Here is a 25,000-nt window from a genome sequence, read left to right as displayed (position 1 = left end):
TAAAGAGTCCTCTCCAGCTGATGTTCAGGTGTATGTCAGTATGTAGTGTCTGTTCTTAGTGATATGCTGTTTTTTGACTTGCACTTCAGGGCCACAGTAAATAATATCAACATATAAATATATATGTTGATATCTGAACTCACCGATCTGTCCGGCCTTCACTTTGAATGGAACATCGAACTCACTCTGAAACACAAACATAGTTAATATTTCATTCAGTTATATTCATATACACATACAGCATGTATCATTGCTACAGCTTATTTCAGTTTGTAAGTGATGATGGGGCTTACCAGTGCGTTCTCCTTAACCCTGAGGTTCTCCAGTACCACGTTACCTACACACACACACACACACACACACACACACACACACACACACACACACACACACACACACACACACACACACACACACACACACACACACACACACACACACACACACACACACACACACACACACACACACACACACACACACACACACACACACACACACACACATACACACACACACACACAGTGTTAGGGCAAGAGGAGATACCCCTGAGTTAGAGGAGAGGAGATACCCCTGAGTTAGAGGAGAGGAGATACCCCTGAGTTAGTCAGTGTGCTAACAGTCCAGCTGTGAAGACATCTACGGGACACTTTTGAGATTTCTTCAAATGCCGTTGCCATGGCAACACAATGCTCACCATGATACACGGTTTTCTCATAACTTCAGTGAAAATACTCCAAACGGCCCAAAACTTCCCAGGTTTGGTAACGACGCAGCCATCAACACATCTAAGCTTATTGTGGGGTGTCATCAAATGCCGTTGGCATGGCGACAGATCATTCACCATCAAGTTAGTAACTTTTGAAGTGCTGTTACTAGACTACAAAGCATTAGCCAAAAGCTCCTGCAGCAGAAACCTATCTGTTAGTGCCATAGCCACATTTAAGGAAGAGATTCCACCAATACTTAACTCGATAGCATGTCTGCATGTAGGGGAGGAAACTTATACAAAATGTACACCACCCCAAATTGATCATGTTGTTGATAGTGCTACAGATGCACTGCGAATAAAATGAGACTCTGTTGCTCCTTTGAAAAAGAAGAAAATCAAACAACATAGATTAGCTCCATGGCATAATGCCCAAACCCGCAAAATAAAGACAAAGTCGAGACAACTTGAAAGGATATGGCGTTCCACTAAACTTGAAGAATCTGGTTTAATTTGGCATATTACTCTCAATGAATATAAGAAAGCACTGCGTAAAGCGAGAGCAGCCTACTACTCTTCATTAATAGATGAGAATAAGAATAAGATGTCTTTTCAGCACTGTAGCCAGGCTGACAGAGAGCCACAGCTCGACTGAGCCTTCTATTCCCATAGCACTCAGTAGGAATGATTTGATGTGCTTTTTTAACGATAACATTGTTACTCTTAGAAACAAAATCAATGACCTCTTGCCTTTGACCAGGAGAGTGTTATCAACACGATTACGATTTCCACACGGCATCTATTGCACGTCTGTCCGTCCTGGGAGAGGGATCCCTCCTCTGTTGCTCTCCCTGAGGTTTCTCCATGTTCCCCTTTAAACTGTGGTTTTCTCTGGAAGTGTTTCCTTGTACGATGTGAGGGTCTAAGGACAGAGGGTCTAAGGTCAGAGGGTCTAAGGACAGAGGGTCTAAGGACAGAGGGTCTAAGGTCAGAGGGTCTGAGGACAGAGGGTCTAAGGACAGAGGGTCTAAGGACAGAGGGTCTCAGGACAGAGGGTCTAAGGTCAGAGGGTCTAAGGACAGAGGGTCTAAGGTCAGAGGGTCTAAGGACAGAGGGTCTAAGGACAGAGGGTCTAAGGTCAGAGGGTCTAAGGACAGAGGGTCTAAGGTCAGAGGGTCTAAGGACAGAGGGTCTAAGGACAGAGGGTCTAAGGTCAGAGGGTCTAAGGACAGAGGGTATAAGGTCAGAGGGTCTAAGGACAGAGGGTCTAAGGTCAGAGGGTCTAAGGTCAGAGGGTCTAAGGACAGAGGGTCTAAGGTCAGAGGGTCTAAGGACAGAGGGTATAAGGACAGAGGGTCTAAGGACAGAGGGTCTAAGGACAGACGGTCTAAGGTCAGAAGGACTAAGGACAGAGGGTCTAAGGTCAGAGGGTCTAAGGACAGAGGGTCTAAGGTCAGATGGTCTAAGGTCAGATGGTCTAAGGACAGAGGGTCTAAGTTCAGAGGGTCTAAGGTCAGAGGGTCTAAGGACAGAGGGTCTAAGGACAGACGGTCTAAGGACAGAGGGTCTAAGGACAGATGGTCTAAGGTCAGAGGGTCTAAGGTCAGAGGGTCTAAGGACAGAGGGTCTAAGGACAGACGGTCTAAGGACAGAGGGTCTAAGGTCAGAAGGACTAAGGACAGAGGGTCTAAGGTCAGAGGGTCTAAGGTCAGATGGTCTAAGGACAGAGGGTCTAAGTTCAGAGGGTCTAAGGTCAGAGGGTCTGAGGACAGAGGGTCTAAGGACAGAGGGTCTAAGGACAGAGGGTCTCAGGACAGAGGGTCTAAGGTCAGAGGGTCTAAGGACAGAGGGTCTAAGGTCAGAGGGTCTAAGGACAGAGGGTCTAAGGACAGAGGGTCTAAGGTCAGAGGGTCTAAGGACAGAGGGTCTAAGGACAGAGGGTCTAAGGTCAGAGGGTCTAAGGACAGAGGGTCTAAGGACAGAGGGTCTAAGGACAGAGGGTATAAGGTCAGAGGGTCTAAGGACAGAGGGTATAAGGTCAGAGGGTCTAAGGACAGAGGGTCTAAGGACAGAGGGTCTGAGGACAGACGGTCTGAGGACAGAGGGTCTAAGGATAGAGGCTCTAAGGACAGAGGGTCTAAGGACAGACGGTCTAAGGACAGAGGGTCTAAGGACAGAGGGTCTGAGGACAGACGGTCTGAGGACAGAGGGTCTAAGGATAGAGGCTCTAAGGACAGAGGGTCTAAGGACAGAGGGTCTAAGGTCAGAGGGTCTAAGGACAGAGGGTCTAAGGACAGAGGGTCTGAGGACAGAGGGTCTGAGGACAGACGGTCTAAGGACAGAGGGTCTAAGGACAGAGGGTCTGAGGACAGAGGGTCTAAGGACAGAGGGTCTAAGGACAGAGGGTCTGAGGACAGACGGTCTAAGGACAGAGGGTCTAAGGACAGAGGGTCTAAGGTCAGAGGGTCTAAGGACAGAGGGTGTCGTATTGTCATACTGATATTCTGTACAAACTGTGAAGTCCACTGAGACAAATGTAACATTTGTGATATTGGGCGATATAAATAAACATTGATTGATTGATTGATTGATTGATTGATTGATTGATTAATTGATTGATTGATTTAAGTTAGTTCAAAAGTTTGCAGTTCAAATATTCTGCTGCTTTTCCAAGCCTTTTGACTTTCTTTTCTTCTCTCATCACACATTACATTTCAGCATAGCAGTTCAGCGTCAGCTTTTCAGCATAAAGCATTCCCACTAGCAATTTCTTCAGGAATGACTTTCTCTAGTTTGTTTCAAATGTTGTTCAGCCAGTGTTGAACTCAGTCCAAAGCATTTGGGAAGCTGACACAGATAAGGAAATATATGATATATTGTGATATGATATCAATGATATCTGTCGCGGACTGTATGCGATGCTCTGAGTTACTTATGTCAGGGCAGATGTTAAAGTTAAGTTATGTCATGTAATCATAGTGAAATTGCTCTGAAGTTGGGCAGTGATATTCTACTAACTTTCGTGTTGTATATTTTAAATTCATATTCAATTTCATATTTAATATTCCATTCCTTACACACTTAATGCATATATAATATCCTGCTTTATATTTTGGTAATGTACATTTGTATTTCAACATGTACATTTTCTACTTTTTTAATGCTATTTTATTTCTATTGAGATGTTTACATTTTGAATTGTTTATTTCTACTCTTTTAATTTCTCTATTGTAAAATAATATGTCTTTTTATGCTGCTGCAACGCAAACATTTCCCAGATTGGGATCAACAAAGCACTTCTTATCTTATCTTATGTTCAGTTGGTGACTGTTGGACACATCCTGTTTCAGATCCAGGCCACAGGTCACGTGCCTGAGTGTAAACACGCGCCCTTGTCAGATGACCGATCGATGCTCTCTGTCTCACACAGCGCTGTCTAAGGGCAGGCAGAAGTAATCAATCTAGCCGAGCCCAGAGAGAGTCGATCCTCCTCAGGACTGACGCGGCTCTGGAGTAAAGACCCGAACCAGGACCTGAACCAGAACCAGGACCTGGACCAGCATCATGGTGTTAGAGTCACTGGTCTCAGACCTGCTCAACAGGTTCATCGGAGACTATGTGGAGAACCTGAACAAGTCCCAGCTGAAGATCGGGATCTGGGGAGGTGAGAGCCAGACTGCGTCCGGAAACATCAGAATTTAACACATTATTCTGAATGTACGGGTCAGAAACGCACCTGAGCGCGTGCTTACATTCACACTTTAAAGTACAGGTGATATTGTGCAGATCGGCTGTGATATTTATATATATTTTAATCCAGTGTAATGTGTGCGCGCGGCTCTGAGCACAGTGTCGCACGCGGAAGTGATGTTATTTAGGAACCAGACTCCGTCCAGAAACCTAACAACAACAGTTTCTGCTTTATTAACAGACATACACACATTTATAAATATAACTTTAAAGTAAAGGTTGTGCTGTTCAGATCGGCTGTGATATTAATATATTATATATAAAACCGAACTGTAATTACCCCTCATTATTAACATCAAAACAAACACACACGCACACGCGCACACACACACGCACCACCATTACTCTTATGACAACATTCATCTGTTTTAGTATTCCTAGAATCGGTTGTGTGTGTGTTTAGAGCTGATAAACAGGAGGTTAACTGTACTACTATTTACTTGCACTATATTTGTCGGTTTATCTGTGATTTGTGTTGTGCTGTTGGAGAAGCCTCTGACACAAGATTTTCATCGACATAACTGTAGCTATGTTCTTTTGACAAATAAAGAACCTGGAACCTTTCCAGTGTCAATCAGATAACGTGTGTGTGTGTGTGTGTGTGTGTGTGTGTGTGTGTGTGTGTGTGTGTGTGTGTGTGTGTGTGTGTGTGTGTGTGTGTGTGTGTGTGTGTGTGTGTGTGTGTGTGTGTGTGTGTGTGTGTGTGTAGGTAACGTGGTACTGGAGAACCTCAGGGTTAAGGAGAACGCACTGGTAAGCCCCATCATCACTTACAAACTGAAATAAGCTGTAGCAATGATACATGCTGTATGTGTATATGAATATAACTGAATGAAATATTAACTATGTTTGTGTTTCAGAGTGAGTTCGATGTTCCATTCAAAGTGAAGGCCGGACAGATCGGTGAGTTCAGATATCAACATATATATTTATATGTATATATTATTTACTGTGGCCCTGAAGTGCAAGTCAAAAAACAGCATTTCACTAAGAACAGACACTACATACTGACATACACCTGAACATCAGCAGGAGAGGACTCTTTAAAGTAGAGACACTACATACTGACATACACCTGGGGCCGTATTCACAAAGCATTTTATCTTACCGCTAGGAGTGCTCCTAACTCGCGCTAAATCATTTTACGTAGGAGTTTTTTCTTAAAAGTTATTCACAAAGCCGCTGAGACCTACTCATACTAAGGATAAATCACTAAGAGTTAACTAAGAGTGACGCGCCGTTGCTATGGATGACGTCGATTCTCGTGCATGAGTTTAGAAGCGGTCAGTACGGTGATTGGTTGTTCAGAGCAGGCGGTCTCGGTGAAACTCATCCGCAACATCCCACAAACGAGCCCACTAAAACAAGGAAATAGCCTCGGCTAGAAATGTATTCCTATCAAATAGTTATGGACAGTGCAGTTAGCAGAATACACGCATGATGACAAGTTTGTGCAGACCACGATAATGACGTTGTATATGCACGTTAAAGAGAGAGAGAGCAAACAATACAAATACGTAGATTGCATTAAATCGAGGAGGCAATCAAAAGCACCCTGCAAACTATTATCCAATGAGCATATTTCCAGCACTTAAACACTTTCAATAACAGCCCATACCGCCGTTCAAGTCCCCCTATCATGATGAATGAAAACAATCTGCGTGTTGATGGATTCTTTCTATTGACGAACACGTCCTCATCTTTTGAGGGCGCAATTATTTTTATGTGCGTCCCGTCAATAGCACCGACCGCACCGGGCTTTCCCTCTATTGCCATGAAGTTGGCTTTGATCCTGTGTAGTTGTTGATTGTCCAAAGGAAACCGGATAAACTGTTGGATGATATGTGGTCTAGAGAGCGCGTTGATGGTTTGGTTTATGGCACGGCTGACTGATGGTTGCGATATTCCTAAATCGTCGGCATTGCAAAGTTGCATTTTCCCTGTTGCTAAATATCGTAGTGTTGCCAAACATTTTATTTCCGGACTAATCGGGTTATTCCTGTTAGTCGGGGATGTTATTGCATCCCGCACTAATTCCACAACAAGTTTGATACCCTCACGATTTAGCCTATATCTCTTGATCAATTCACAGTCTTCCATTGTCTCCAAAACATTTCGTCTCTCAGCCATTTTCAGATTCTTTGTGAATAGGTCTTACTGAGTTAGGAGTCCTCTCGAGGACTTTTAAGCTCTCCCAGACTTAGGTGCTACTTTTAGGCCTAAAATACTTTGTGAATTGCTCTTAGTGACTAAAATTAGGAGTCCTAAATTTAAGACTGACACGCCCATTATGCTTAGGAGTTTCTCCTAAATTCGCCAGTTAGGAGCTACTTTTAGCCCCAAGATCCTTTGTGAATACGGCCCCTGAACATCAGCAGGAGAGGACTCTTTAAAGTAGAGACACTACATACTGATATACACCTGGACATCAGCAGAAGAGGACTCTTTAAAGTAGAGACACTACATACTGATATACACCTGAACATCAGCAGGAGAGGACTCTTTAAAGTAGAGACACTACATACTGATATACACCTGAACATCAGCAGGAGAGGACTCTTTAAAGTAGAGACACTACATACTGATATACACCTGAACATCAGCAGGAGAGGACTCTTTAAAGTAGAGACACTACATACTGATATACACCTGAACATCAGCAGGAGAGGACTCTTTAAAGTAGAGACACTACATACTGATATACACCTGAACATCAGCAGGAGAGGACTCTTTAAAGTAGAGACTCTACATACTGATATACACCTGAACATCAGCAGGAGAGTACTCTTTAAAGTAGAGACACCACATACTGATATACACCTGAACATCAGCAGGAGAGGACTCTTTAAAGTAGAGACTCTACATACTGATATACACCTGAACATCAGCAGGAGAGGACTCTTTAAAGTAGAGACACTACATACTGATATACACCTAAATATCAGCAGGAGAGGACTCTTTAAAGTAGAGACACTACATACTTATATACACCTGAACATCAGCAGGAGAGGACTCTTTAAAGTAGATACACTACTGATATACACCTGAACATCAGCAGGAGAGGACTCTTTAAAGTAGATACACTACATACTGATATACACCTGAACATCAGCAGGAGAGGACTCTTTAAAGTAGAGACGTGTGATTAAAGTCCTGCTTGTGTTTCAGGGCGGCTGACGCTGAAGATCCCCTGGAAGAACCTCTACAGCGATGCTGTGGTCGCTACGCTGGACGGACTCTACCTGCTGGTGGTGCCCGGAGCCAGTGAGTGAGAGAGAGAACACCTGAAGTGTGTGTGTGTGTGTGTGTGTGTGTGTGTGTGTGTGTGTGTGTGTGTGTGTGTGTGTGTGTGTGTGTGTGTGTGTGTGTGTGTGTGTGTGTGTGTGTGTGTGTGTGTGTGTGTGTGTGTGTGTGTGTGTGTGTGTGTGTGTGTGTGTGTGTGTGTGTGTGTGTGTGTGTGTGTGTGTGTGTGTGTGTGTGTGTGTGTGTGTGTGTGTGTGTGTGTGTGTGTGTGTGTGTGTGTGTGTGTGTGTGTGTGTGTGTGCGCGTCGTCTCTGACGGCTGCACATCATCATATTGATAAATGAATACTAGTGTTAACCTGCTCTTTGAAACCTCTTTGTCCCACAAGAGCTAACGAGTCCCACACAAACTAACGAGTCTCACTCGAGCTAACGAGTCCCACACAAACTAACGAGTCTCACTCGAGCTAACGAGTCCCACACTAACTAACGAGTCTCACTCGAAATAACGAGTCTCACTCGAGCTAACGAGTCCCACACAAACTAACGAGTCTCACTCGAGCTAACGAGTCCCACACAAACTAACGAGTCTCACTCGAGCTAACGAGTCCCACACAAACTAACGAGTCTCACTCGAGCTAACGAGTCCCACACAAACTAACGAGTCTCACTCGAGCTAACGAGTCCCACACAAACTAACGAGTCTCACTCGAGCTAACGAGTCTCACTCGAGCTAACGAGTCCCACTCGAGCTAACGAGTACCACACAAACTAACGAGTCTCACACGAGCTAACGAGTCCCACTCAAACTAACGAGTCCCACTCGAGCTAACGAGTCCCACACAAACTAACGAGTCTCACTCGAGCTAACGAGTCCCACACAAACTAACGAGTCTCACTCGAGCTAACGAGTCCCACACAAACTAACGAGTCCCACTCGAGCTAACGAGTCCCACACAAACTAACGAGTCTCACTCGAGCTAACGAGTCCCACACAAACTAACGAGTCTCACTCGAGCTAACGAGTCCCACACAAACTAACGAGTCTCACTCGAGCTAACGAGTCCCACACAAACTAACGAGTCCCACTCGAGCTAACGAGTCTCACTCGAGCTAACGAGTCCCACACAAACTAACGAGTCCCACTCGAGCTAACGAGTCCCACACAAACTAACGAGTCTCACTCGAGCTAACGAGTCCCACACAAACTAACGAGTCTCACTCGAGCTAACGAGTCCCACACAAACTAACGAGTCTCACTCGAGCTAACGAGTCCCACACAAACTAACGAGTCTCACTCGAGCTAACGAGTCCCACACAAACTAACGAGTCCCACTCGAGCTAACGAGTCCCACACAAACTAACGAGTCTCACTCGAGCTAACGAGTCCCACACAAACTAACGAGTCTCACTCGAGCTAACGAGTCCCACACAAACTAACGAGTCCCACTCGAGCTAACGAGTCCCACACAAACTAACGAGTCTCACTCGAGCTAACGAGTCCCACACAAACTAACGAGTCTCACTCGAGCTAACGAGTCCCACACAAACTAACGAGTCTCACTCGAGCTAACGAGTCCCACACAAACTAACGAGTCCCACTCAAACTAACGAGTCTCACTCGAGCTAACAAGTCCCACACAAACTAACGAGTCTCACACGAGCTAACGAGTCCCACACGAGCGAACGAGTCCCACACGAGCTAAGGAGTCTCACTCAGCAACCCTAACCCACAGCAACAGGTCTTTGATCAGTAATGAGGACTTCTCTTTGTTTCAGCGATAAAGTACGATGAGTTGAAGGAGGACCTCTACCAGCAAGAGGCCAAACAGAAGGAGCTGCAGCGCATCGAGGAGGCCATGCAGCTGGCTGCGTCCAGAGGTGAGAGGACGACCTCTGACTGACCTTTGACTGACCTGAATGTTCTCTGACTTCAGACTGACCTCTGACTGACCTTTGACTGACCTGAATGTTCTCTGACTTCAGACTGACCTCTGACTGACCTTTGACTGACCTGAATGTTCTCTGACTTCAGACTGACCTCTGACTGACCTTTGACTGACCTGAATGTTCTCTGACTTCAGACTGACCTCTGACTGACCTTTGACTGACCTGAATGTTCTCTGACTTCAGACTGACCTCTGACTGACCTTTGACTGACCTCTGACTGACCTTTGACTGACCTCTGACTAGGGCTGTGCGAAAATCATAATCACGATTATTTTGGTCAATAATTGATACCACGATTATTAAATTATTCATTGACTTTGAAAACATCCATTTATTGAACTTTAAAACAAATACAAATAATAATAATTTGAACAGTATCTTTTTAACTGCTGATTACCCTGAACGTATAATTCAACTGAAAAACCAATACTAAAATAAATGATTATTTAGGGGTGCACCGAATGGGAAATTCTTAGCTGAAACCGATACCGAAAATAGGAAACAGTTGGCCGAAAGCCGAAAGGCCGAAAATGATTAATAGAAATATATATATATATATAATGTATACATTTTTTACCAATGTTGTTCAGCTACCTGATTATGGAAAAAGACATGATTATGGCAAAACTTAACTTAAATAATAATCACTATTATGGGTCCATAAAACATTTATTCAGCTCTTCTGAATGCATACAGTACATTCATTCCAAGTCAAGTGCATTTTCTTTTCTCTGTAGGATAACTAGAACAAAGTGCATTCAGAACAAAGCCAAGGTGCTTTAAAATAAACATCTAGGCCAGGAGGCCTACAACAAACTAGTGTAAATAAAGACTGTCACAGCCAGGCCTTCAACAACAACAAATGCACCTATCAGTTTGGTAAGCTAACGTGTTGTTGTGATGACGTAATCAAAACGCGACAACAAGCACGGCGCGCGACCATGCTCACGGCTGGCTCACAGCCAACATGTCTGCCGCTTGGAGATATTTAAAAATATCAGAGAGAGAGGCGCGGATTGCGATTTGTAAAACGTGTTCAGCTGACATTTCTCGAGGGGGTGTAACTGCATAGACTTTCACCACTTCGGGATTACTCCACCACTTGAAATCAAAACACCCGGACAAATATGCGGAGTAAGATCAACGTAACCCTGTTCTCGGACATTCGCTGATATTTTTTCGGTGCTGCCTTTTTAACCATTTTCGGCCGATAATTTTCGGTGGCCGAATATTCGGTGCATCCCGAATTTAAATAAATAATATCCAAATAATAAATACTAACAAACAAGATCAACAAATATTTTGGAGCGCACTGTCACAAGCTACTAAACATATATAAATTAAAAATGAATTTGACTAAAATAAATGAGATCAAATATGTTGTAGAGCTCCGTCACAACCTAGCAAAGCAAAACAATCGCTTTTTCGATGTTGTTTTCGTAATTGCGATTAAAATAAGATTAATTGCACAGCCCTACCTCTGACTGACCTCTGACTGACCTCTGACTGACCTCTGAATGTCCTCTAACCTCTGACTTCAGACTGACCTCTGACTGACCTCTGAATGTCCTCTGAATGTCCTCTAACCTCTGACTTCAGACTGACCTCTGACTAACCTCCGACTGACCTCGGTGTGACCTCGGTATGACCTCAGACTGACATCTGTGTGACCTCTGACTGACCTCTGACTGACCTCGATGTGACCTCAAATCTAACTAATTTGTGTCTGAACTATTCACGCTGCGTTCACTGTCAGCATCTCAAACGGGAGATTTGCTGTTCAGCTTGGAGAGTGTTGTTTACCAGGAGCCTCACAATGGTAACACACACACACACTGGTTCTCCAGTACCACGTTACCTACACACACACACACACACACACACACACACACACACACACACACACACACACACACACACACACACACACACACACACACACACACACACACACACACACACACACACACACACACACACACACACATCAGTGTTGCTGTTACTTCCTCTCTGTTACTCACTTACTTTACTTCCTGTATGTTACTTCCTGTCTGTATCTTCCTGTCTGTTACTTCCTGTCTGGTACTTCCTATCTGTTACTTCATGTCTGGTACTTCCTGTCTGTTCCATCCTGTCTGTTCCATCCTGTCTGTTACTTCCTGTCTGTTACTTCCTGTCTGTTACTTCCTGTCTGGTAATTCCTGTCTGTTCCATCCTGTCTGTTACTTCCTGTCTCTTCCATCCTGTCTGTATCTTCCTGTCTGTTACTTCCTGGCTGGTACTTCCTATCTGTTACTTCATGTATGGTACTTCCTGTCTGTTCCATCCTGTCTGTTCCATCCTGTCTGTTACTTCCTGTCTGGTAATTCCTGTCTGTTCCATCCTGTCTGTTACTTCCTGTCTCTTCCTTCCTGTCTGTTACTTCCTGTCTAACTCTCTTCTCTCTCTTTAACGCTGCCAAAGTCTCAAAAGGAAATAAAAAACATAAGAAGGTTAAAAAAAGCCTGAAGAAAAAACTCTGCAACAGAAACTCAGGTACCCCCCCCCCCCCCCCCCCCCATTTAAATATGATAATGAGGCAACTGAGGCTAATGCTAACAGGACACAAACAGTCAAAGTTAGCATGGTGAACCATCAGTTCGAGGTCTCATCTGGGTCAGGTCTCATCAGGGTCAGGTCTCATCAGGGTCAGGTCTCATCAGGTTCAGGTCTCATCACGTCTCATCAGGTTCAGGTCTCATCAGGTCTCATCAGGGTCAGGTCTCATCAGGTCTCATCAGGGTCAGGTCTCATCAGGGTCAGGTTTCATCAGGGTCAGGTCTCATCAGGGTCAGGTCTCATCAGGTTCAGGTCTCATCAGGTTCAGGTCTCATCACGTCTCATCAGGTTCAGGTCTCATCAGGTCTCATCAGGGTCAGGTCTCATCAGGTCTCATCAGGGTCAGGTCTCATCAGGTCTCATCAGGGTCAGGTCTCATCAGGGGTCAGGTCTCATCAGGTTCAGGTCTTATCAGGTCTCATCAGGGTCAGGTCTCATCAGGATCAGGTCTCATCAGGTCTCATCAGGGTCAGGTCTCATCAGGTCTCATCAGGGTCAGGTCTCATCAGAGTCAGGTCTCATCAGGTTTAGGTCTCATCAGGGTCAGGTCTCATCAGGTTTAGGTCTCATCAGGTTCAGGTCTCATCAGGTTCAGGTCTCATCAGGGTCAGTTCTCATCAGGGTCAGGTCTCATCAGGTTTAGGTCTCATCAGGTTCAGGTCTCATCAGGTTCAGGTCTCATCAGGGTCAGGTCTCATCAGAGTCAGGTCTCATCAGGTTTAGGTCTCATCAGGGTCAGGTCTCATTAGGTCTCATCAGGTTCAGGTCTCATCAGGTTCAGGTCTCATCAGGTCTCATCAGGTTCAGGTCTCATCAGGTTTAGGTCTCATCAGGGTCAGGTCTCATTAGGTCTCATCAGGGTCAGGTCTCATCAGGTTCAGGTCTCATCCGGGTCAGGTCTCATCAGGGTCAGGTCTCATCAGGGTCAGGTCTCATCAGGGTCAGGTCTCATCAGGGTCAGGTCTCATCAGGTCTCATCAGGTTCAGGTCTCATCAGGTCTCATCCGGGTCAGGTCTCATCAGGTCTCATCAGGTTCAGGTCTCATCAGGTTTAGGTCTCATCAGGGTCAGGTCTCATCAGGTCTCATCAGGGTCAGGTCTCATCAGGGTCAGGTCTCATCAGGGTCAGGTCTCATCAGGGTCAGGTCTCATCAGGTCTCATCAGGTTCAGGTCTCATCAGGTCTCATCCGGGTCAGGTCTCATCCGGGTCAGGTCTCATCAGGGTCAGGTCTCATCAGGGTCAGGTCTCATCAGGTCTCATCCGGGTCAGGTCTCATCAGGGTCAGGTCTCATCAGGTCTCATCAGGGTCAGGTCTCATCAGGTCTCATCAGGGTCAGGTCTCATCAGGTTTATGTCTCATCAGGGTCAGGTTTCACCAGGTTCAGGTCTCATCAGGGTCAGTTCTCATCAGGGTCAGGTCTCATCAGGTTTAGGTCTCATCAGGTTCAGGTCTCATCAGGTTCAGGTCTCATCAGGTTCAGGTCTCATCAGGTTCAGGTCTCATCAGGGTCAGGTCTCATCAGGGTCAGGTCTCATCAGGTTCAGGTCTCATCAGGGTCAGGTCTCATCAGGTTCAGGTCTCATCAGGTTCAGGTCTCATCAGGTTAGGGTCTCATCAGGGTCAGGTCTCATCAGGGTCAGGTCTCATCAAGTCTCTTCCTGTCTCATTCAGAAAAGCCTCAGGACCAGAAGAAGGACTCGTTTGCAGAGAAACTGGCGACTCAGGTGATCAAAAACCTGCAGGTGAAGATCACCAGCATCCACCTGCGCTTCGAGGACGACGTGAGTACAGGTTCTGGTTCTGTTCTATATCGTGGTCCAGGTTCTGGTTCAGGTCTAGATCTTGGTCTAGCTCCAGATCCAGGTTCTGGTTCAGTCAGCTCTTCAGCGTGATTCTGATGGACTCTGTGTTTGTTTCAGCTGTCGGACCCAGAGCACCCCCTGTCTGTGGGAGTAACACTTTCTGAACTTAGCCTGCAGGTAACACACACACACACACACACACACACACACACACACACACACACACACACACACACACACACACACACACACACACACACACACACACACACACACACACACACACACACACACACACACACACACACACACACACACACACACACACACACACACACACACACACACACTGATGTGTTGTTTTGTGTTCTGCAGACCACTGACGAAAGCTGGAAGTCCTGCATCCTGAACGAAGCAGCAAAGATCAGCTATAAGGTGAGGAAGACTTTGAGATTTCTAAACTCTAGACCAGGGGTTCCCAACCTTTTTTCCCAAGAGCCCCCCCAAATGACTCCTGTTGGAAGTTGCGCCCCCCCCCCCACACACACACACAGACACAAGGAGGGGGGGGGGGGGGGGGGGCGCAACTGCGGTAATTAAAGTTTCAAAGTCTCAAAAATGCTACAACTCCTGTCCCAAACTGGATGAATGTGAAGTGTTTGGTTAAAGGAGGATGAGAGCGTAACTAAGGAGCTCTATGGAGAGACTCTGATGGTTACTGGACTCAGGATTCATTCATTTGGATTCCAGCTGTATGAAGAAATTAAAGGACGGTGGAAGTGGGAACAATTCACAAAGGGATGAAACTGTTTAAAAGCCGGATTCTGAGATGTGTTTCTGTGGATTCAAAAGTCCTAAATAATGTACAAAATGGAGGAGACCGATCTGATCGGAGCAACTGACAAATAATCCAACTGAAACCGGCATGGACAATGACTGTGTTTTAAAAATGCGCTTATCCAGAAAAGCCTGGTTTGGACACTTTACGGGCAGAAGAAACATTTCTATAGAAATAATTATACATTTCTGTCTTTTTATGCCTTTAATACTAACTTGAATTTTTATTCAAATTAATTAATCAATTATTGTTTATATTTTATTGTAATGTAACTACAAGGCTTTTAGTGACCATCATGTATTGCCTTACAATTATATGTAAAAATGTAAAAAAAAGAAAAGTCTAAATATGATATTTGGCCTCAAATCATCTGAGGCCTGGCGCCCCCCCAGGTTGGGAACCACTGCTCTAGACTAAGACCTTAAAGCAGGGGTCGGCAACAGGCGGACCGCGGTCCGGATCCGGAGTCTGTCAGTCCGACTGACGGACAACTTCTCACTTCAAAAAAGAAGAAGAAATCTAGACCGCAAAAATAATTAAACAAGCGAGTACCTGTTTTTCCTGGCCAAGGACAGGTTCCTTGAACACAACACGAGCATAACGTGTCTTCACCATAGGTCTTCACGTGGTTATGTCTCGTCTGAAAGGAGTGACGGAGAGCATCGGAACGCCGCTCCAGCCCTTCAAATATTGCAGTACCCATAAGGAGCCGTACACATGCCGCAGTGTTTGCGAGGCTGTGTCTTTAGTTGTAAGCACAGTGGCGATCTGTTGTTAGCATCTGGTTAGCTAGCTATGCTAACGAATTTAAAGAGCTTTACAATCAGGTGGAAGAGAGCTCTCTCCTGAGAGGCTCAAATAACCTCAGCTCAGTGAGGTTAAGGCACACCTTGATATGATCATTATAATTATTAACGAGACATTAGAGACTAAATGAAAAACAGGTATCAAATACTATATGACAGTAACAAAAAAGTTGTTAAAAATAAGAAGAATAGAGTTAAAAGGGGAGTGATTTGTAAAATATCCAAAAAGAAGAATCTGCCTACAGTTCTGTTTCAAATGGGTGTTGAGATGTATCCATAGATCTCCTCATGTTGCTCTCAAAGTGCACCAGATTGATGCTTTTAGCTTCAATATTTAAAAATAAAATCATCCCGGGGGAGCATGCCCCCGGACCCCCCTAGAGGAGGTTAGGTCCCCCTCACTTAAATCATGTTCACATGGATAGGATACTAAACAAATGTGCACACATCTTGTGTCCATATCTTTGTGTTTTGGTGGTCATGCCACACCGTGCACGTGCATGCATGCGTGAGTCATGGTGAGATATCTGGATCAAGAGGTTGCTTGTTCTTTGCACAGAATGAAAGAAAGGCCAAATCAATGGGCTGTGATTTTAGTTTTTTTAAGCAGAGGTTGAGTTCAATCATTTGTACGACCCTCGGAGGATGTTGTAAAAATGTAAAGGAAAAAGGTTCCCCCCCCCCCTGCTGTAAATAATAATAAAAACCCTTGATTTATAACTTAACATCTCCGTCTCTATTGATCTGAGTATATTATAAAGAACAGTTCATTGAAGCATTCTAGCACAGGCCTTTGTCAGATGGTGTTACGCTGTTTCTTTCTGCTTCGAATAGTTCTCTCTCTTTTCACCATACCTGTGTTGCATCACTGTAACCAATGAGCACCTGCATGTGTGTGAGAATGGCCCTGACACCATTTCAGCCAAGATTTACAAACTCTGGCAGGACAAGCTCCAGCTCACTTCTCTCACTGAACAGAACAAAGTGAGAGAGGGACTGCAATATAAGAGGGAAAGAAAGAGAGACTTTAAAACTGTTCAGTTGTTATGATGTGTAAAGACTGATATTGTTCTATAATCGTCTGAAACTGTTAAGTCATGATGTGAAACGGTTAACAAAGAAAAAGAGAAACTCAAGCTGCTGCTACTCTTTATTTTATTTATCTAAAATTAAACACTTTTAAGATGCACACATTTTCAAAAGCTATTTTATTTATTTTCTCTATTTTATTTTTAAATGCAGCCCGAGAGGAACATTACACATATCCACAGTATGTACTGTATATCTGTAGAGTTCAATGTTTACAGACAATAAATATTGTGGTTTATGAATTGTACTTTCTTTATTTGATTGGCAGTCAGTTGTTGATGACATGCAGACGTTGATACAGCTACAGGCTACTTCAATACATATCAAACTAACTCATGAAGCAACTTAGACATTGTGATGCTCTGGATCTTTGCATGGGGACATGTTCTCTAACTGGACCTCGTTGAGCTTTAGTTGAATACCCCTGCCTTAAAGAGATTAAATATTTCACAGCAAAATACAATTAGATACAGTTTGATCTAGTGATAACTAAACAGGCACATTACTGAGCTCGGGTGTTTGGTAGTCTTATGGCCTGTGGGATGAAGCTGTCCCTGAGTCTGGTGGTTTTAGTCCTGAAGCTGTCTCTGAGTCTGGTGGTTTTAGTCCTGAAGCTGTCTCTGAGTCTGGTGGTTTTAGTCCTGATACTGTCCCTGAGTCTGGTGGTTTTAGTCCTGAAACTGTCCCTGAGTCTGGTGGTTTTAGTCCTGAAACTGTCCCTGAGTCTGGTGGTTTTAGTCCTGAAGCTGTCTCTGAGTCTGGTGGTTTTAGTCCTGAAGCTGTCTCTGAGTCTGGTGGTTTTAGTCCTGATACTGTCCCTGAGTCTGGTGGTTTTAGTCCTGAAACTGTCCCTGAGTCTGGTGGTTTTAGTCCTGAAACTGTCCCTGAGTCTGGTGGTTTTAGTCCTGAAACTGTCCCTGAGTCTGGTGGTTTTAGTCCTGAAACTGTCCCTGAGTCTGGTGGTTTTAGTCCTGAAACTGTCCCTGAGTCTGGTGGTTTTAGTCCTGAAACTGCCCCTGAGTCTGGTGGTTTTAGTCCTGAAACTGTCCCTGAGTCTGGTGGTTTTAGTCCTGAAACTGTCCCTGAGTCTGGTGGTTTTAGTCCTGAAACTGTCCCTGAGTCTGGTGGTTTTAGTCCTGAAACTGCCCCTGAGTCTGGTGGTTTTAGTCCTGAAACTGTCCCTGAGTCTGGTGGTTTTAGTCCTGAAACTGTCCCTGAGTCTGGTGGTTTTAGTCCTGAAACTGTCCCTGAGTCTGGTGGTTTTAGTCCTGAAACTGTCCCTGAGTCTGGTGGTTTTAGTCCTGAAACTGTCCCTGAGTCTGGTGGTTTTAGTCCTGAAACTGTCCCTGAGTCTGGTGGTTTTAGTCCTGAAACTGTCCCTGAGTCTGGTGGTTTTAGTCCTGAAACTGTCCCTGAGTCTGGTGGTTTTAGTCCTGAAACTGCCCCTGAGTCTGGTGGTTTTAGTCCTGAAACTGTCCCTGAGTCTGGTGGTTTTAGTCCTGAAACTGTCCCTGAGTCTGGTGGTTTTAGTCCTGAAACTGTCCCTGAGTCTGGTGGTTTTAGTCCTGAAACTGTCCCTGAGTCTGGTGGTTTTAGTCCTGAAACTGTCTCTGAGTCTGGTGGTTTTAGTCCTGAAACTGTCCCTGAGTCTGGTAGTTTTAGTCCTGAAACTGCCCCTGAGTCTGGTGGTTTTAGTCCTGAAACTGTCCCTGAGTCTGGTGGTTTTAGTCCTGAAACTGTCCCTGAGTCTGGTGGTTTTAGTCCTGAAACTGTCCCTGAGTCTGGTGGTTTTAGTCCTGAAACTGTCCCTGAGTCTGGTGGTTTTAGTCCTGAAGCTGTCCCTGAGTCTGGTGGTTTTAGTCCTGAAACTGTCCCTGAGTCTGGTGGTTTTAGTCCTGAAACTGTCCCTGAGTCTGGTGGTTTTAGTCCTGAAACTGTCCCTGAGTCTGGTGGTTTTAGTCCTGAAACTGTCCCTGAGTCTGGTGGTTTTAGTCCTGAAACTGTCCCTGAGTCTGGTGGTTTTAGTCCTGAAACTGTCTCTGAGTCTGGTAGTTTTAGACCTGAAACTGTCCCTGAGTCTGGTGGTTTTAGTCCTGAAACTGTCCCTGAGTCTGGTGGTTTTAGACCTGAAACTGTCCCTGAGTCTGGTGGTTTTAGTCCTGAATATGTCTCTGAGTCTGGTGGTTTTAGTCCTGAAACTGTCCCTGAGTCTGGTGGTTTTAGTCCTGAAACTGTCCCTGAGTCTGGTGGTTTTAGTCCTGAAACTGTGTCTGAGTCTGGTGGTTTTAGTCCTGAAGCTGTCTCTGAGTCTGGTGGTTTTAGTCCTGAAACTGTCCCTGAGTCTGGTGGTTTTAGTCCTGAAACTGTCTCTGAGTCTGGTGGTTTTAGTCCTGAAACTGTCCCTGAGTCTGGTGGTTTTAGTCCTGAAACTGTCCCTGAGTCTGGTGGTTTTAGTCCTGAAACTGTCTCTGAGTCTGGTGGTTTTAGTTCTGAAACTGTCCCTGAGTCTGGTGGTTTTAGTCCTGAAACTGTCCCTGAGTCTGGTGGTTTTAGTCCTGAAACTGTCCCTGAGTCTGGTGGTTTTAGTCCTGAAACTGTCCCTGAGTCTGGTGGTTTTTAGTCCTGAAGCTCTCTATGGAGCACCTGTAGGTCAGGATCCTCTCTATGGAGCACCTGTAGAAGGTCAGGATGCTCTCTATGGAGCACCTGAAGGTCAGGATGCTCTCTATGGAGCACCTGTAGGTCAGGATGCTCTCTATGGAGCACCTGTAGGTCAGGATGCTCTCTATGGAGCACCTGAAGGTCAGGATGCTCTCTATGGAGCACCTGTAGGTCAGGATGCTCTCTATGGAGCACCTGTAGGTCAGGACCCTCTCTATGGAGCACCTGAAGGTCAGGATGCTCTCTATGGAGCACCTGTAGGTCAGGATGCTCTCTATGGAGCACCTGAAGGTCAGGACCCTCTCTATGGAGCACCTGTAGGTCAGGATTCTCTCTATGGAGCACCTGTAGAAGGTCAGGATGCTCTCTATGGAGCACCTGTAGGTCAGGATGCTCTCTATGGAGCACCTGTAGGTCAGGATGCTCTCTATGGAGCACCTGTAGAAGGTCAGGATGCTCTCTATGGAGCACCTGTAGGTCAGGATGCTCTCTATGGAGCACCTGTAGGTCAGGATGCTCTCTATGGAGCACCTGAAGGTCAGGATGCTCTCTATGGAGCACCTGTAGAAGGTCAGGATGCTCTCTATGGAGCACCTGTAGGTCAGGATGCTCTCTATGGAGCACCTGAAGGTCAGGATGCTCTCTATGGAGCACCTGAAGGTCAGGATGCTCTCTATGGAGCACCTGTAGAAGGTCAGGATGCTCTCTATGGAGCACCTGTAGGTCAGGATGCTCTCTATGGAGCACCTGTAGGTCAGGATGCTCTCTATGGAGCACCTGAAGGTCAGGATACTCTCTATGGAGCACCTGTAGGTTACGATGCTCTCTATGGAGCACCTGTAGAAGGTCAGGATGCTCTCTATGGAGCACCTGAAGGTCAGGATGCTCTCTATGGAACACCTGAAGGTCAGGATGCTCTCTATGGAGCACCTGTAGAAGGTCAGGATGCTCTCTATGGAGCACCTGAAGGTCAGGATGCTCTCTATGGAGCACCTGTAGAAGGTCAGGATGCTCTCTATGGAGCACCTGAAGAAGGTCAGGATCCTCTCTATGGAGCACCTGTAGGTCAGGATGCTCTCTATGGAGCACCTGAAGGTCAGGATGCTCTCTATGGAGCACCTGTAGAAGGTCAGGATGCTCTCTATGGAGCACCTGAAGGTCAGGATGCTCTCTATGGAGCACCTGAAGGTCAGGATGCTCTCTATGGAGCACCTGTAGGTCAGGATGCTCTCTATGGAGCACCTGTAGAAGGTCAGGATGCTCTCTATGGAGCACCTGTAGGTCAGGATGCTCTCTATGGAGCACCTGAAGGTCAGGATGCTCTCTATGGAGCACCTGAAGGTCAGGATGCTCTCTATGGAGCACCTGAAGGTCAGGATGCTCTCTATGGAGCACCTGTAGGTCAGGATGCTCTCCATGGAGCACCTGAAGAAGGTCAGGATGCTCTCTATGGAGCACCTGTAGGTCAGGATGCTCTCCATGGAGCACCTGAAGAAGGTCAGGATGCTCTCTATGGAGCACCTGTAGAAGGTCAGGATGCTCTCTATGGAGCACCTGTAGGTCAGGACCCTCTCTATGGAGCACCTGAAGGTCAGGATGCTCTCTATGGAGCACCTGTAGGTCAGGATGCTCACTATGGAGCACCTGTAGGTCAGGATGCTCTCCATGGAGCACCTGAAGAAGGTCAGGATGCTCTCTATGGAGCACCTGTAGAAGGTCAGGATGCTCTCTATGGAGCACCTGAAGGTCAGGACCCTCTCTATGGAGCACCTGAAGGTCAGGATGCTCTCTATGGAGCACCTGTAGGTCAGGATGCTCACTATGGAGCACCTGTAGGTCAGGATGCTCACTATGGAGCACCTGTAGGTCAGGATGCTCTCCATGGAGCACCTGAAGAAGGTCAGGATGCTCTCTATGGAGCACCTGTAGGTCAGGATGCTCACTATGGAGCACCTGTAGGTCAGGATGCTCTCCATGGAGCACCTGAAGAAGGTCAGGATGCTCACTATGGAGCACCTGTAGGTCAGGATGCTCTCCATGGAGCACCTGTAGAAGGTCAGGATGCTCTCTATGGAGCACCTGTAGAAGGTCAGGATGCTCTCTATGGAGCACCTGTAGGTCAGGATGCTCTCTATGGAGCACCTGAAGAAGGTCAGGATGCTCACTATGGAGCACCTGTAGGTCAGGATGCTCTCCATGGAGCACCTGTAGAAGGTCAGGATGCTCTCTATGGAGCACCTGTAGAAGGTCAGGATGCTCTCTATGGAGCACCTGAAGGTCAGGATGCTCTCTATGGAGCACCTGTAGGTCAGGATGCTCTCTATGGAGCACCTGAAGGTCAGGATGCTCTCTATGGAGCACCTGTAGAAGGTCAGGATGCTCTGAGACTGATGGTTCTGATCCTCTGATGGTTCTGATCCTCTGATGGTTCTGTTCCTCTGATGGTTCTGTTCCTCTGATGGTTCTGTTCCTCTCTGAGACTGATGGTTCTGTTCCTCTGATGGTTCTGTTCCTCTCTGAGACTGATGGTTCTGTTCCTCTGATGGTTCTGATCCTCTGATGGTTCTGATCCTCTGATGGTTCTGTTCCTCTCTGAGACTGATGGTTCTGTTCCTCTGATGGTTCTGTTCCTCTCTGAGACTGATGGTTCTGTTCCTCTGATGGTTCTGATCCTCTGATGGTTCTGTTCCTCTGATGGTTCTGTTCCTCTCTGAGACTGATGGTTCTGTTCCTCTGATGGTTCTGATCCTCTGATGGTTCTGTTCCTCTGACGGTTCTGTTCCTCTCTGAGACTGATGGTTCTGTTCCTCTGATGGTTCTGATCCTCTGATGGTTCTGATCCTCTGATGGTTCTGTTCCTCTGATGGTTCTGTTCCTCTCTGAGACTGATGGTTCTGTTCCTCTGATGGTTCTGTTCCTCTCTGAGACTGATGGTTCTGCTCCTCTCTGAGACTGATGGTTCTGATCCTCTGGTGTTTCTGATCCTCTGATGGTTCTGTTCCTCTGATGCTTCTGTTCCTCTCTGAGGCTGATGGTTCTGATCCTCTGGTGTTTCTGATCCTCTGATGGTTCTGCTCCTCTGATGGTTCTGTTCCTCTCTGAGGCTGATGTTTCTGATCCTCTGATGGTTCTGTTCATCTGATGGTTCTGCTCCTCTCTGAGACTGATGGTCCTGTTCCTCTGATGGTTCTGCTCCTCTGATGGTTCTGTTCCTCTGATGGTTCTGCTCCTCTCTGAGACTGATGGTTCTGTTCCTCTGATGGTTCTGCTCCTCTGATGGTTCTGTTTGCTTTGCAGCTCGGCCGTTTGGAGTGTCTCTGTGCGTACTGGAACGTTAACAGTCCAATCTTCTACAAAGGATCATGGGAAGACATTGTGGTGAGTTAGTGATGTTTGTATTGTTTTTAGGTTTGTGGTGGTCTAATGGATAGTGAGGTGGGCTGAAGATCGGAAGGTTGTGAGTTCAAATCCCACCTGGAACACCACCGCTAGTGTGCCCTTGAGTAAGGCACTCAGCCCTTAGTTACTCCAGCCAACCAACCAGCCAACCAACCAACCATCCCTCCATCCACCCATCAAGTCAACCATCCATCCAACCGACCAACCATCCAACCATCAAGTTAACCTACCAACCATCCATCCACCCATCAAGTTAACCATCCAACCATCCATCCAACCATCAAGTCAACCATCCATCCAACCGACCAACCATCCAACAATCCAACTGACCAACCATCCAACCATCAAGTTAACCTACCAACCATCCATCCATCCACCCATCAAGTTAACCATCCATCCATCCAACCATCAAGTCAACCATCCATCCAACCGACCAACCATCCAACAATCCAACTGACCAACCATCCAACCATCAAGTTAACCTACCAACCATCCATCCATCCACCCATCAAGTTAACCATCCAACCATCCATCCATCCATCCAACCATCAAGTCAACCATCCATCCAACCGACCAACCATCCAACAATCCAACTGACCAACCATCAAACCATCAAGTTAACCATCCAACCAACCAACCATCCATCCATCCAACCATCAAGTTAACCATCCATCAAGTCAACCATCCAACAATCCAACTGACCAACCATCCAACCATCAAGTTAACCAACCAACCAACCACCCATCCAACCATCAAGTTAACCATCCAACCAACCAACCATCCATCCAACACTATTGTTATTATACTTTATATTATTATGAATGTAATAATGTTCTGTTTTGTATGTCATCATCTTAGAAGCTAAAATATTCAACAGTCATTATTAATAATGTTACATCCATTATTGTTTTATACTGTAAACTTTTTACTTAAACATGATGATTCTTCTTCTGCTATTCCTCCTCCTCTTCCTCTTCCTCCTCCTCCTCCTCCTCCTCCTCCTCCTCCTCCTCTCCAGGATCAGTTACAGGCTGGGATCAGCAGTAAAGATCTGGAGATTCCTCACTATCAGTACAGTGAGTTTCCTCATATCATTTCAAATGGTTGATGAATGTTTCCTGGTCTCTGATTGGTTGATGAATGTTTCCTGGTCTCTGATTGGTTGATGAATGTTCCCTGGTCTCTGATTGGTTGATGAATGTTCCCTGGTCTCTGATTGGTTGATGAGTGTTTCCCGTTCTCTGATTGGTTGATGAGTGTTTTCCCGGTCTCTGATTGGTTGATGAGTGTTTCCTGCTCTCTGATTGGTTGATGAGTGGGTGAGTGCTCTGTTTTCTTGTTTTTTTTGTGTAGTCTTCAAGCCTATCTTTGCTTCGGCTAAAATGTGCATCAACCCGACGGCTGAGCTGGAACTAAAGAGTCCAAAACTAGACCTGAACCTGGAGGTCCAGAACATCGACATCCAGATCACCAGACCTCAGGTGAGACAGACAGAGAGACGGGTGAGACAGACAAAGAGACAGACGGGTGAGAGAGACAAAGAGAGAGACAGGTGAGACATCCAGATCACCAGAGCTCAGGTGAGACAGGCGAGACAGACAGGTGAGACAGACAGAGAGACAGGTGAGACCGACAGAGAGACAGGTGAGACAGACAGGCTGAGCCCACATGTATTAAAGGGGGTCCGCGGGGTCTTAAAAAGTATTAAAAGTTGATAAATCAATTTAGCGAAAATTAAGGCTATTAAAAAGTATTAAAAAGTATTAAACGGCATTTTCCAAGGTATTAAGAAGGTTCACAGCAACGACAACATGAAACACCCTTTAATTTACTGAAACGACATGTCGGGAAACCCCCTCAAGGCGGCCCCATGCATAGCGCGCCGTAAAATGTTGCTTCTTATTTTAAGTTTCGTTGCCTTGCTCCGCTCTGTGGGGTGGGGGGGTGGGGTCCCAAGGTGGGTAGACCGGCATACGCAACGCTCTGGGGGTCCAACGGCTCCGTGTGTAAGCCCTATATGATCATTTTCTGATAACGATGAAATAGCCCGCCTCCCTCTCCCCACGTCTCCTGCTGCTGCTGGGCTGTCAGAAGAGGGGGAGGAAAAGAGAGGCAGGCACCGTTTATTAAATATTCTTATATTATTATACAGA

The 25,000-nt window shown here is 45.9% G+C and overlaps 1 protein-coding gene across 2 annotated transcripts; it reads left to right on the top strand.

Annotated features, from left to right (window-relative positions):
* The first annotated feature begins 4,130 nt into the window (after positions 1–4,130).
* LOC307026868 (intermembrane lipid transfer protein VPS13C-like) lies at positions 4,131–24,758 on the top strand. 2 transcript variants are annotated; one of them, XM_079695005.1, is made up of 13 exons: positions 4,131–4,373; positions 5,169–5,212; positions 5,320–5,362; positions 7,628–7,723; positions 9,481–9,582; positions 11,408–11,470; positions 12,115–12,186; positions 13,924–14,033; positions 14,172–14,231; positions 14,430–14,489; positions 22,746–22,826; positions 23,866–23,923; positions 24,201–24,758. In XM_079695005.1, the coding sequence occupies exons 1-13, from the start codon at positions 4,274–4,276 to the stop codon at positions 24,401–24,403; spliced, it is 1,092 nt and encodes a 363-aa protein (XP_079551131.1). In that variant the 5' UTR covers positions 4,131–4,273; the 3' UTR covers positions 24,404–24,758. The 2 variants fall into 2 exon arrangements, with proteins under 2 accessions (XP_079551131.1, XP_079551132.1); XM_079695006.1 differs by lacking the exons at positions 11,408–11,470; positions 12,115–12,186 and having other exon boundaries at positions 4,136–4,373; positions 24,201–24,754.
* The last annotated feature ends 242 nt before the right edge of the window (positions 24,759–25,000 follow it).

Source organism: Notothenia rossii, assembly GCF_949606895.1.
Source record: "Notothenia rossii genome assembly, contig: scaffold_118, whole genome shotgun sequence".
Classification (NCBI taxonomy): domain Eukaryota; kingdom Metazoa; phylum Chordata; class Actinopteri; order Perciformes; family Nototheniidae; genus Notothenia; species Notothenia rossii.
This window is presented reverse-complemented; position numbering and strand designations above follow the sequence as displayed.